Source organism: Gavialis gangeticus, unplaced genomic scaffold (assembly GCF_001723915.1).
Source record: "Gavialis gangeticus isolate Ggan-Ray unplaced genomic scaffold, GavGan_comp1, whole genome shotgun sequence".
Classification (NCBI taxonomy): Eukaryota; Metazoa; Chordata; order Crocodylia; family Gavialidae; genus Gavialis; species Gavialis gangeticus.
In genome coordinates this window covers 11,231,196-11,244,661 of record NW_017729004.1, presented here as the reverse complement: position 1 = coordinate 11,244,661, position 13,466 = coordinate 11,231,196, and the positions used below count along the sequence as shown (strand labels likewise).

The 13,466-nt window shown below is 45.0% G+C and overlaps 1 protein-coding gene across 2 annotated transcripts in view; it reads right to left on the bottom strand.

The window, feature by feature from the left end:
* The window catches only part of OXSR1 (oxidative stress responsive 1), a 180,219-nt gene that overhangs the window by 88,035 nt on the left and 78,718 nt on the right, over positions 1–13,466 (bottom strand). For both annotated transcript variants that reach the window (XM_019508089.1, XM_019508091.1), the window contains one exon: positions 9,269–9,410. In XM_019508089.1, the coding sequence (XP_019363634.1) occupies positions 9,269–9,410 (142 nt within the window). The remainder of the gene's footprint in view (positions 1–9,268; positions 9,411–13,466) is intronic.

Sequence of the window (13,466 nt, the reverse complement as noted above, 5' to 3'; positions counted from 1 at the left end):
TACTTTACTGCAAAAAAAGAGCAAAGTACTACATCATGCTTCAAGAAACATGAGCCAAAACAGAGACAAAAGCCCAGAGAAAAAGCAACAAAAACGTTCAAAGACCTAGTAAGCCTTTCCTTAAGGATAAGGAAAGGCGAAAAACATTGGGCTGTTTAGTCTAAAGAAGGAGACTAAGGGGAGACATAACAGTCATCTGAAGTGTCAAAGGTTACTACAAGGAGGAATGTTATAAACTGTTCTCCATATGCTCTGGGGATAAGGCAAGAAATAACGGGCTGCAACAAGGAAGATTAGAGCTGTAAGTAAGGGAAAAAAGGCTTGTTAACAATTAAGCACTGAAAACAGATTATCTAGGGATGTTGGGGAATCTCCAACATTGTTTAAAAGCAGGTTAGACCAGTATCTGTCAGGAACGGTTTAGGCATAGTTGATCCTGCCTGGGGGATATAGGGATGGACTACACCTCTCAAGATCCCATTCAGCCCTTTTTCCTACTAGTTTCAGTCTGTTACACAAGCACATAAGAGTAGGGTTTGAATTATGCTTTGACTCATGGAGGGGGCCTGCAAAAAAAAAAAATTTAAACCAGTTCATTGGAAGGAGCATTCTGATTGGAGACTCCCCTACTCCCTGTTACAATTTTTAAATCTTACAGCGGGGCTCTTGTCTCATCCCCCCACAAGCTCCCCTGTAATTCACACCCTGTATAAGAGTCCAAACATACGGGAAAGGCTTCTCAACTTGCAAAGCAGGCCCTGTAAACAAACAAACAAACAAACAAACAAACAAACAAACAAACCATTTTTCTTCCTCCCACCCCAGATCATTGTAGGTGGGGAGAGAAGAGACTTGTCAGGAGGCCATTCTCAAGCCTACCCTCCCTGCAAAGGCAGGCTCTAATCCCAGAAAGAGGGGACACAAGAAATTAAATCTGTTATCATGGTTTATTTTAGCTGAAATACAAAACCTCCTTCAGTGCATCCATGCTGGGTTATGCAACTGTTTTCTCTCTCATACTTTACCAAGAGTTTGGATACTATCACAGTCAACTCTATTAAGTGGTTATTAAGTGCACAATTTCAGTACAGGAGGCTTTTCAGTCTACCAGGCTGCTGAGAATAATGGACAGATGTTATAGAAATCTGAAAAAGGAAAATAAGATTGGAAAGTGGTTGTTGGTCATTATATCTAAAATGATACAAAGGTCTCAAGTCACAATTTCTTTGCTTATTAAAAAAATAAAGGAAAGAAAGAACCACCAAGCAAAAATCCTGACGCCGTACCAAAATACATCCCAAAATATACAATACTACTACCACCTCAGGATTATTCAATTCACTCCAAGGGATAAAGATTGCCAGACTAATCTAGTAAAGGTGGTAGACACTGGACAATAATTCAAAGAGCGAATGCCGCTCCTGGCTGATAAGCCAAAGGGATGCACCCAATGGCATAGTGCATGAACAGTGCAAAGTGCATCAGCAACTCCAGTGCAAAGCGACTGCATGGGCTCGAGGGATAGGTTGGGGCAACAGGAAGAAGGAAGAAGAACACCACCACAATTCCACCACTCGCATTCAGGGACTTCCTGCAGAATCTAAATTCTTCCCTTTTTTATCCCAGCTCCGATACAGACAGTTTGTGAGCTCGGAGCAAGGTGCTCCAACCCTTGGCACCCCAGTTTCTCCATAAAACCAGTTATGGTATTCTCACCAAGGGCACCCGAGACATACTTGGTTGAAAAGCAGTGCTCTGTATCAGCACACAGCTGCCACCGAGATGCAGGGAGGGGAGAGGAAAGGGGGAAGAACATCAGACATTTTCATCGTTAACAGCCTACTGGAATAATCAGGCTATTTAAAATAAAACGGTGTTCCCCTGGAGAGGAGAAATTTCACATCCACATACAGATGCCAGAAACAGACTGGGGATTTTCTCTGGTGTGTTCAACCATTGAATTCTTCGTTTCCTGATCTCGCTTCCCCTATCGTAATTTCAACGGAGGTTGAGCACAAAGCTCCTTTAACAGCTGTTACATAAATCAACAAGCAGTGCATACAGTGGAGTCGCAAGGTCTGCTCCTCACCTCCAGAGGCCCAAATATCTTTGCAAAGCGCAGCCTCAGACAGTCTGTCATAACAGATGAGAGAATCCAGGCTTGAACTTGGTCTCACTCGGATGCTTCATGTCATCATTATTTAAGCTATGTAACGTGGCCCTTCCTTCCTTCCGCCTCATGTCCTTGTCCTTGTGACAACGTATTTAGCAGAATTTGCAGATATCTGACAGGACAGGATCGGCACTGTGAGCGCTTCTGCTGCGGCCTCGAACTTGCAACCTCTAGGCCGTCAACCGTGCACCTTAGTGCCCCCCCAAGTATACGGTAGGATAGCTGGGATGTAGCAATAACGATGACACATTCTGCATCACTGCACTCTTATACTCTCATTTAAAAGGCTTTCCTGATGTACGTGCATGTCGGATCATGCAACAGATTAGGAAGAGGAAGTAACAGGAAAAACGCAATGAATACACAAGAAAAAAAGTCACTTCTTGGCCAAAGACAAAGAAATAACATCTTGATAAACAAAGAGAAACATCAAAATGAGAGGTGCCACAAATATGACAGAAGGAAAGTGCAAAACAGCCAGGGAAGAGATTAAAAACCAGATGCATGAGAACAGGCAACACAAGTTCATTTTAAGAGTGATAAAATGCAGGAATGAACCACAGAGATGTGGGAGACGGAGATAAGCAGTTGGCCCCATTGTGCTTAAATAGGCTTGTTTCAGTTTCTTCATGTATTAAATTGCACAAAGAAAAAATGTTATTTTTCATGTAACCAAGTAACATATGCCGCAGGAACGGGATGGAATCAGAACTGGTAGAAGGAAATCCGGCAACCAAAGAATAACATTAAGAACAGAAACCATCCAGAATATGCAGGATCTCCTGGGACTACAGTGCCCTGATTTTGAAGATGTGTGCGCAATGCCATGAACCTCAGGTCTCAGAGGAAGAATCAAGTAGATACCAAACAAGTTACTTTCCTCACCTGCAAGGAGGATTGGCACTTTCCCCCATTATTTCAGAACCACACAGTATGTCAGACCATCAAAGCTCCTGGCTGAGATTTTTGGAAGTACCTACTAATACAGGGCTCAGTCTGAGATGGCTGAAGGAAATGCTCAGTCCCTGCCTTCCAAAAAAGAAACTCAGGCCTGTTTATAGCCTTGGGGAGCGTCCCAGACATAACACCACCTATTGCCATTCTGTCACTTCTTGGCCACTCACATTTTCAATACACTGCAGAGAAGAGCTGTAATATGCAGGGAAGATGGGATTGGGGGGAGAAGTAGCAGCCCTTCCAAGTCAACTTCCTTCCCCCAGAGTTGAAAGTAAATAGCCCTTGGCCTAGCCAGACAGCTCAGCTAGGAAGCAAGTTCTGACTTTTTATAAACTTTGCTGTGGCTGCCTGTGAAGAGACCTGTAAAAGGGTGGTTCAAAGGATGACTGCATCCAATCTTATCCCAGGGCCACCTTCCAGGTTTCCACTGCCTGTTAAATTCCTCCCTCTGGCACAAGGACGAGGGGCTCATGAGCTGCAAAGTGTCCTTTTCTTAAATGTTTATTGAATGTCTATTTTTAAGTGATGGCAGGATACAGCAGGGACTATTATACATTTACACCTCCCCTCTAAAGCTGCTTTTGCTGCAAAATTTAAAGCATATTTAATAAAGTTGCTAAATAAGTAGGGTAAAGTGAGGCAAGGCCACTTTTTCCTACTTAGAAACAAATTATGCCACAGACAGAATAAATACAAATGCCATTTTTTCCCCTGCACTGGAAACACTACAGCCCAGTAAACAGATCCCGCAGAGAATACTGGCCAAAATAGCTCAGGAACTTGAGATGCCTTTGGGTTTTAGGGCTCTCCAATTAAGTAATTACAAGATACAGTAAGGCTAGAACAATCTATTTTTTTGACTGGACAAAGGCATTATTCACCTAAAACTTTTGCATTCACTTTTTAGACTTTTTACACTGAAGAGGAGCAAGGAAATAACCCACTGATTGAGTTGGATACTTCTGTAAGAATTGTGGAAGGACTCCTATGTAGCAGGGATAAATTGAGATGTGCCTTAAATAGGGCAGGTATGAATTACAGAAGCCAAGACCTTCACAGTTTATTCGAAATCAAGAACTGGAAGGCATTTCATTTCTATTAACTAACTAATGGTGGCTATGATTCGGGAGGTGAATAGAGAAGGTCATTTTAAGGCAACTTTCAAACACCAAATAAATTTAGCAATACCCCAGCAGTACCTCAAGCCACCACTAATTTTACGCAAAATTGTGCCTCCCTACACTGCACAGCAGGCACCCTCCGCACTCCCACTGCACTGTGCCTGCACCCCACACTACACCACATGGGGCCACAGTGCAAGGCAAGTGACTCCCTGCATTACCCTTTTCCCCATCCCATGAGGGGGTCCACGCAGCCCACTCACCATGGGCTCCCTGAGCTCCACGGGCCATGCTGCTCCTCTCCTGCAATGGTGGGTGTCCAGGCACTGTTCCCTACAGGCTAACCTCTCTGGGGCTGCCAGTTGAACAGCCCTTAAATTCCTAGAGGAGATAGCTCAAGATGCAGCCACCAGGTCAGACCACTCATTTGCCATCAATATGACCCAATTCCTGCACAAAGCAATCAGATACACCTTCAAGGTGCAAGAGTGGTCCAGGGCTCTCAGGCTGCTGTGCTGGTCAGCAAGTGAATTATTCCACTGAACATTTTGTTGCTCAGGAATGTTCTTCCCACTCCCAATGCATATGGCTTAAAGTAAATATCCTGATCATTTTGGTTATGAAGTTTGCAGATAAACTGACCTCAGCTCCCTATACAGCACTAACCAAAAAGGGTCTCTCCACCCCCCATTCTTGCTGCAAAACTATTCAGCCTTAGGAGGGGATGGACTTAACTCGGGCTCCTTTCTGCGAATGCAAAGGCCCTTGAAAAGTTCCGGATCAATCCCAGTGCTCTCAATGGTCCACCTGTCCACAGAGCCACCCCCCCACACATCATCCAGCAGTATATTTCAACACAGACCTAGAGCAACTGGTAGTACAGTTTCCAAACTCTCATGTCTCTCTCTCAAATGACTGTAGATGTGCCAGTTGTAGTAGCTTTTCACACAGGACCACTTGCCCACCAGAATCTGGTGTTTGAAGGACACCGGCTCATTTTATGTAGTTACAGAATGGCTAGCTTGCAATCACGAGTGGCTTGGCCTACGTTCAGACTGGCAATTAGAAATGAAAGGCTCCGTATCCCATTACCCATCCCTTAAGCTGTCCAATTGCCAGTGGCTTGCTCTTTTTTCCCCAAAAACACTCCTTATGACAAATTTGTAGCATGGGGGGGGGGAAGCACCATTACAATGCAGTTACTAAAACAAAAGCATTACAGTACTTGACAGTCTCCACAGCAATCGTAAGCACACTGGAATCCAGTCTTATTGCAACATCTGTCCAAAAAACTACATGCATTAGTTTGCTACATGGAAACTGAGACTGAATCTTAAAAAACAGCTATGTTCTATCCAAAAACTTCCAGGTCCATCATCATGTTAATCCATAACCCCTTCACCAAGAAAGGGTATTGTCAACAATTAAAATATTTGCCCTGTTTATTGGGCAGCTGCAGTCCACTGAAGAAGGCAACGTTATCTAGCTGCCGCTCTCAGATGGGGCCAGGTGTTCAGCAGCGATTTATTTCCGTTACTGTAATATGGAGGAGGTTGTTGAAAGGCGTTTTAAATCCACTGTCTCTTCAGAGCTCTCCAGAGCATGTATACTTTTCACAACCTCCACCCCAAATTCTCCCATCCAGCCAGAAAGGAAGTTTTTCTGGATTTTCTAGGATAGAAATAATTGCTCTGTTTGACGGCACAAGCAGCTCAAGGAGAAAAAGGTATTGCCTCCACTGCCCCACAGGTATGCCAGCAAGAGACTCCCTAAACATACCACTACCTGGCTCCAGTGCAAGGCTAATATTATTAAAGAATTTTGCATATTAAGAAAACATGATTTGATCAGAAAATGCTTCCCTCCGATTTGGGAATTCCATCGAGCCTTTTCTACATGTGATACATATAAGCGTTTAGCAATTTATCATTTACTCTGGAGAAACTGAAATATTCAGTTATGCAGCAGCTAACCATGAACAGAAAATAAACTCAGAGACAAAAAAACAGGGAGGGGGAAGGGGAGAGGGAGAGACCTAGTAGCAGTTTAAAAGCATGATTCATCTGTGGGACTGCCATGAAAAACACCACCTGAAAAAGCTTTACACTTCACTTCGACAAAGTCACTGTAAGTTCAGTCGCATCAAACACTCTTGGGTTACTTTTGCTTTAGTTATATGTTGCACAGAGTAATCTATCAGCCTCCTGGACACCTAATAATCCCTGATCAAATATACAAAGGAATCAGAGTCCAAAGCCAGAGAGCTGAAAAGTATTTTATATGTTATTCAGCTGCAGTCACTCGTAAGAGCATTATCTGGGAGCCGCCTCGTTCTCCAGAGTCATAAAATGGGCTGATCTTTCTGCTTTGATTTCAGGGGGAAGTTTTGCGGAGTGTCATCCAGCAGGACTGCTCCACACAAAGGCTTCAGGATTTGGCCTCTAATCCTTAGCACAGGGGCTGGTTCCAAGGACTCCCCAGTTCCCACTCTGTACCCTGGTCAGATTGCTCGGGTTACTCGCGGCCACAGAGATCTCCGAGCTAGGAAGGACTGGGTGCAGAGCCAAGTGGAAATAGCACTGGTAGGACAGCCAGCCAGGAGACATGGCCAACTACAGATGGATGGGTTATGTGCAAGGCTCAGAGGTACTGAGGGTGGGGCCTCCAAGCACAAGTTTGATCAAATCAAGAGGCAACTGGAGAGTCTGCATCTAAAATGTGGTTTATTAAAATCTAGCTGTGGAGCTGCCAGACATGCACAGTAACAGCAGAGCCAGGAGAGGTAGGCACAGCCTTTGGCACTAACATGACTAAGCCCCTCACTGGGTTTAATGTACTTATCCTCATGGCATCCCAGAAAGGCAGGAAGTGCTATTTTCCACATTAAAAAAAAGAGAGTGGGACTGAAGCACAGAGCCACAAAAGGTCCTCCATGGTCACCGGTGGATTTTGGTCATTTAAGCTGGGTCTCCAAAGCCCCAGGTTAGCACCCTACCCACTAAGGACATAGCTGCTGGAGGAAAATATCTTAAATAAATATCAAACTTTTTCCAATAGAGAAGCCTGGGCATAGCTTGGGCCAATAAGAAACAGAATATAAAACACATGGAAACAGCACTGAAACTATCACTGCATTTTTGGCCGCACCCCCACCCCGAAAAGTGCTGTCCAAGGAGCCTCCCTGCACAACGCACATGCTCTATAACATGAAGCAAGGGGCCAGCACCTCAGCTGGAAGTGACACCAGCTCCCTGACCAGTGTCTGCAGGGCAAGAAGAGTCAGCAGCAGGATTTCACTATGCAGGGTTTCCAGGTGGTACCTTGCTTCCCCGACTCAGGCAGAAAGGTACATAATTAGGTGTGGCATCAATCAAGAACAGCCAGAGGTGCTGCCACTGGATGTAAGCCCGTGTCCTTACTGCAGACCTACAGCAGGGCCTTCTTACTTCTCAGGTCCCAAGTCCCCGTAAAAAAACACAAAACAAAAAAAAACAAACAAACAAACAAACAAAAAAAAAATCAATCTAGATTGAGTTTAAGAGCCCTCCAGGCTCTACCAAAAGCCTAATGTGCAACACAGACATGCTAACTGTATTCATTCTACCCACACTACGTTTCTAATTGTACCCAGACAGTTTTCTTTCAAGGTGCGAGGTGCGACTCCAGTATTGCTCTTTGGTTCTGGTGCTGACTCAACCAAAAGAGTAGTTTGCAGAGATAATTTGGCGGGGTGGAATAAATTACCATTTTTGTACTTCTTTGATACAAGCGATATTTCTGATAAACTCTTTGCCACCAGCTGACGTAAAAAGAAAGGACAGTATCATGCCACAAAAGCAGTAACACCATGACCCTATGCACTTTCCGACATAGGTGGTTTGCTAAAGTTGGAACATTGCTGCTGCTGCTAACTTCATATATTATTTTCAGTGTGCATTGAAGATAAGTTTCATTGCCTTTAAATACAAGTTACACTCGCTTAATGCTCTCCTGATTCCGTTTCTAAAGAAAATGGAAACCTAAACCCCAAGAAAGGGTAAGATGTTTGCTGACCTAACTATGACCCAGGAGCAGCCCTGAAGCCCAGACAGAGCTGCACTGGACCATCATAAAAAAGGGAGATGAGAGGCCACAAGGAGTTTTCCTTTAATCCTTTCTTTACAGGGAGAGAGAACGTTACCTTGTACTTCTTTAATCATTTCTATACAAAATAAGATGGAAAATGTATCAAAGTTGCAACTATTTTTTTTACTTGTAGGCAGGGCAGACAATGGCGCTTGTTAACACTGCCCAACATCTACATTAAGATCCTATTTTCCACTGCTAACATTTTAACCATTTTGGTGGAAGCCTGCCATGGCAGGGTTTCTGTCTCAAGCTGAATGTTTTTCCCCTACAAAAAAAATATTTTTGCCACAACAGCTTAGCTGTTTCCAAGAATGAGACTAGGAGGAATTACGTTTCACTGCAGTGAAACGAAATTCCTGGCTTTGAAAAGCTGAGGTGTCCAAAGGCATACAGGAGGGGGGAAAAAAAAGGAATCAGTCCAAATTTGGCCACATTCAGCCTTACAAAAAATTAAAAAACCCTCATTATTTCCACATGCTCAGTAGACAGCTTGCTAGACTTTACCAGCTAAAATCTCTGAAGATATTATCTGCACTGCTGTTGTATGATGATACCTATGCACGAAGGGAGGTAATTCAGATTCGACAACCAACCTTAATGCATTTCTTAACTCGAGTATTCAACATTTCCAACTTAAGAGGTTTTTGTGCTCAAATGTTCCACGCCATTCCTCCTTGTCCCTCAAACTAGGCTATGGAAATGCTATTTCAACAATACCCTTTTGCCTTGGCACACTGGATTTTTTCCATCTCCCTACTTTCTGCCAAGCCCTTTATACATTTTTACAACCAGTTAAGTTGCACGTCAAACACCATTGCCACGCAACTCCAGATGTGGGCACTTTCTGTTTACACAAGTTGTTTCTACTACTGTGAAAGGAAAAAGGTACCTATGGATTTGTCCGTTCTTATGCAGGTATTCCAGCCCCTCCAGCACCTCCCTAAGGATCGTAGCGATACAGGGTTCATCCAGGACTCCATTCTTGTGCTCTCCTTTTGCCACAATGTGCTTTATAATATCCAAGACAGACCCTAGAAAGAAGACAAAAAGTTGACCGAGTTCTTTAGCTTAAACACTAGAAGGGATTATTCTACACAATTAAGCACTAATATATGGTCCTCTTGTGCAGAAATCAAAAGCAGCTTGGGGTGAGGGGATCGGCATGCGTTTCCAAACCCAGACAATAAAAATCTTTACCTCTCCACTCTGAAGGGGAAGCACTGGAATTACCCAAAACTTTTCAGCGAAACTTGAAAGCCCTCATTTTTACCTGACTGAGGTCGTGGGGAGTGTCCTACAGATCCTCAACCACTAACCTGACTTAGAAAACCCAACCCAAGGCAGATACATGGACAGGAATAGTCTGCTGTTGGTTCGTATGAATACTACAAAACACCGGTGTTAAAAAGGCAGATGTCAGCATCTGCATTTCCATTTCCTCTCCTTCCCTTTCTCTTAAATGAATTCCATGCTGGGACAACTCAATAGAACCTCATTTTATTTTTCAGTTGCTAAAGGCATGGTAGATAGGAATATTAAATGTTATAATAGTTAACGACCAACATTCCTTTATAAAAGGGAGAAAGGGAAGGGATAAAAACAAAAAGGGAGTTAACTTTTCAGTAATAAATTACTTCCTTGCTATTTACAAAATTGGAATGGAGCTCAAATCCTTCTCCAGATGTGTCCAGCGCAAGCCTGCTCCCAACAGGGGTGCGAATTACATCATCTTGGATGATGGACCATGCTCTGGAGATCAAGTCTGTTCTCCAGATTGTGCCCAGGAACAAATGTGGACTTGGTGAAGAGATACAGCATCATGCAACATCCTGAACAGCTGACAGGCTTCTGCAAACAGCCTCTGTATCTGCAACTAGGGACTAGGAGGAAGAACACTCAGAGAACCTGAATGTTAACCACTGGCCACAGCAAACGTGACCTGCAAGGCTATTCTCTTGGACTAGGTTGTGTTTAGCTAGTAATTTGGAAAGCTGATTGCTTCCAACACTGGCTTTGTATTCTTTAACCCTGCAATACAATGCAACTGTTGGGTCTTTTAGCGACAGAGGTGTAAAAAATCAAATGTCAGCAACGATTAGAAAGTTTTGGAAAGAAACAGAAAACCAGGCATAATTGCAAAGCATGTCAAATTCTGGTCCTAAGCCACTTTATGTTCTTGAGTAGTAAGCTTATAGACAAAAAACATTTTAATACCAAATCAGCTCGTTTTGAACAGTCAAGACTTCATTTGGCCTAACACATGATTGCAATCACAAAAAAATGAACATGTTCTGACTTGTTAAAGACCAGTAAAAAGTCCTGAACTTGTTTAGGGTTTAAAACAGGCAGTCAAAAAAAACCTCAGGCTTAGTTGCATGAACTCTGATTAGTAATGGAGTTTCAAGCACATGCCCGTTAATACCTGCAGGCAAATGGAAAACAAAAGAATACCTGGGTTTTTGTTTCTCCCCCCCACCCCCCGTCCACCTGCCCCCAAATGCCCATCTATTGTTGTTAGCACCCAGGGTCACTTAATGGTAACAAAAGTTAAATTTATTTTTCGTTATGTCTTGTTCTTTCTAAGCGTAAACGACAATGCAGATTTGTTTTCTTCTCAGGTTCTTGTCCATTAACAAGTATGGTGCAATATTTTGGTAACGCCACTAGGGAATTTCATGCTCATTTGCATGAAATTAAAGTTTCACTGAAAGCACTTATGTGGATCCATGGTTTAAGGTAAGGTGGTTTCTATCATTTAGCAGTGGAAAGCATACAAGACACAGGTACCAGGAAACGGGCGAGCATAACGGATGCCTGAAACAAGGGTTGAATTGGGGCATTCATATTACCCCTAAACACTTTTCTTCCCAGTCCTCTTAACGCTGTTGCCCAAAATGTTTAGGATAGTCTACCTCTTTTGTACACCTCTACACAGCACATAGCATAATGAGACCTTGTGCAGAGCCTCCAAGTGCTCCTTTCAACCGATACACTAGACCAGGGCGCTTCGCTTCCAGCCCACAGGCCAAATGCAACCCACAGAGTTAACACTGCCATCCCTCCCCACTGCCAGTCCCAAGCCCCACACAGCGGGTCAGAGACAGCCCATGACCCTCTTCCCCCACAGCCAACTGGAGCCGAGCCATACCCCCCCGTCCCTGCCCACCCATGTGCCCTTCTTCCTCCACCCTCTGTGGGGCTGGACCACACACCCTCCCCCTGTGCGGCTGGTTCAGGGCTGGACTCCTCCACCCTTTCCTCCTACCCAGAGAGAATGGAGCTGGGCCACATTCACTTCCTCCCACTGGGGCAGGATCATGGCCCCCCTCCCACCAGGGCCAGGTTGGAGCCAAGCCAAGCCCCCTACCCCGCCATGGCTGGATCAGGGCTGGGCTGCTCCGTTTCCCCTCTGTGCAGCTAGATGGTACCCTGCTGAGCCTACCCTGGGTACCAGATTGGGTCCACTGGCTGGATCTGGTCCATGAAGGGAACAAGCCCTGCCCATCCAGTTCATTGAACAAAAAAAGGCTGAGCGCCACTGCACTAGACAAGAAATGCTCAGCCAGCATGCCTTGAGGTCGTTTCAAGGGTGTCACAAGGTGCCACACAATATTTAGCACTGTTAGGTGTGCAACCATGCACACAAGATAAACCCAGAGATTTCAGTAAGAATCCATAGTGTTAAAACATTCTGACCTGATATTGCAAAGGCGGCTGGGGCTAACAGGGCTTAGCCCCCACCCCCGCCGCAAACTAATTTCACGGCAGGCAACAACAGCAGCAGCACCACAGCACTGCTGTCCCACAGCACCCAGCGCCACTCTGCGTGTAGCCAAGCCAGTGCCACACACACGCTCAGCTCCACTACTCCAGTGCCACCGACGTACCCTGCCACCGCAGTGCCGCACCCAGTGCCCCCACCGCACACTTTCAGCCCCCCAAATAATATTTTCTCCCAGCGCCTATGCTCAGAGCCTGCAAATTGCTCTTTTTTGTTATACTGCAAAAAATGAGCAACAAACTAAGCCACAGCATTTTCTGAGGGGTGCCCTGAGTCACTTTAGGGGTGCCTTAGGCCTAAGGTTGAGAGCCAGTGCACTGGACAGAAAACAGACAACTTTAGGAAGCGTTCATCTGGAAGGAAGTACCCCATGTGTTCATATACGGGGCAAGCCCCATTTTAGGAAACAGCAAGTCGCCAATGCTGGCCACAGTCACCAATTACATCTCCCTCCTCAAATGGTTCTGTGGACGGGGGTGGAAGAGCTAAACTGAAAAAAACCAACAAAATACAGCAGAATCCATATACCCTGCAGGGTTAGGTCCCTTGCAACCCAAAAAAGATGTGGGTTAGCAAACTAGCTGGGCATACAGGCAGCTGCAGCCAACAGCTGCAGAGGATCCTCAACGAGCTCCAGCTGAGCACACAAGCAGTCCCCTTTGAAAGGAAGTTGCAGCAAACAGCTGAGTGGCTCCTTCTTAACTCAGCAATTTGTTGCAGATTAAAGATCTGGTTTCCACTGTACCATGTCTTCTGTATGTTAGCTCCATCCTCATGCCACTCTGTCCAAAGACTTTCCAAGAGGGTTTCCCAGCTCTGCAAAAGGAAAGCATGGGAAACGCCAGAACACAGAGTTAAAAAAAAAAAAGGTGTGTATTTTTGACCATCAAGAAAGCTGAGGTAAGTATAAACGCAGAATAAACTGAAGTTTTCCGTGCAGCCAACACAGACTCACAAGTGCGCGCTGGGTACTAGGCCTGCGCGAATAGGGAAGTAATCCATTCAGATCACCGTCCCAAACTGATTTGTCCAAATCAGCTTCAGAAGATTTGGCATCGATTCGAAGATTCGGTGGTTTGGATCGGCCAGGGAGAGGCAGGCACAGCCAGGCGGCTGCAGGTTCCCCCGTGGCTCCTCTGGCTGTGCCTGCCTCTCCCTGGGAAGGGACGGGGGACCATGGCTGTCCTGCCCAGCCCCAGCCTAGTCCCAGCACTACACAGGTTTGTTTGGTTGGGGGTTTTTTGGTTTTTTTTAACTCACCTGCTGCAGAAGGGGATATTGGGGCCTCTGGACCCTCCTGGCAGAG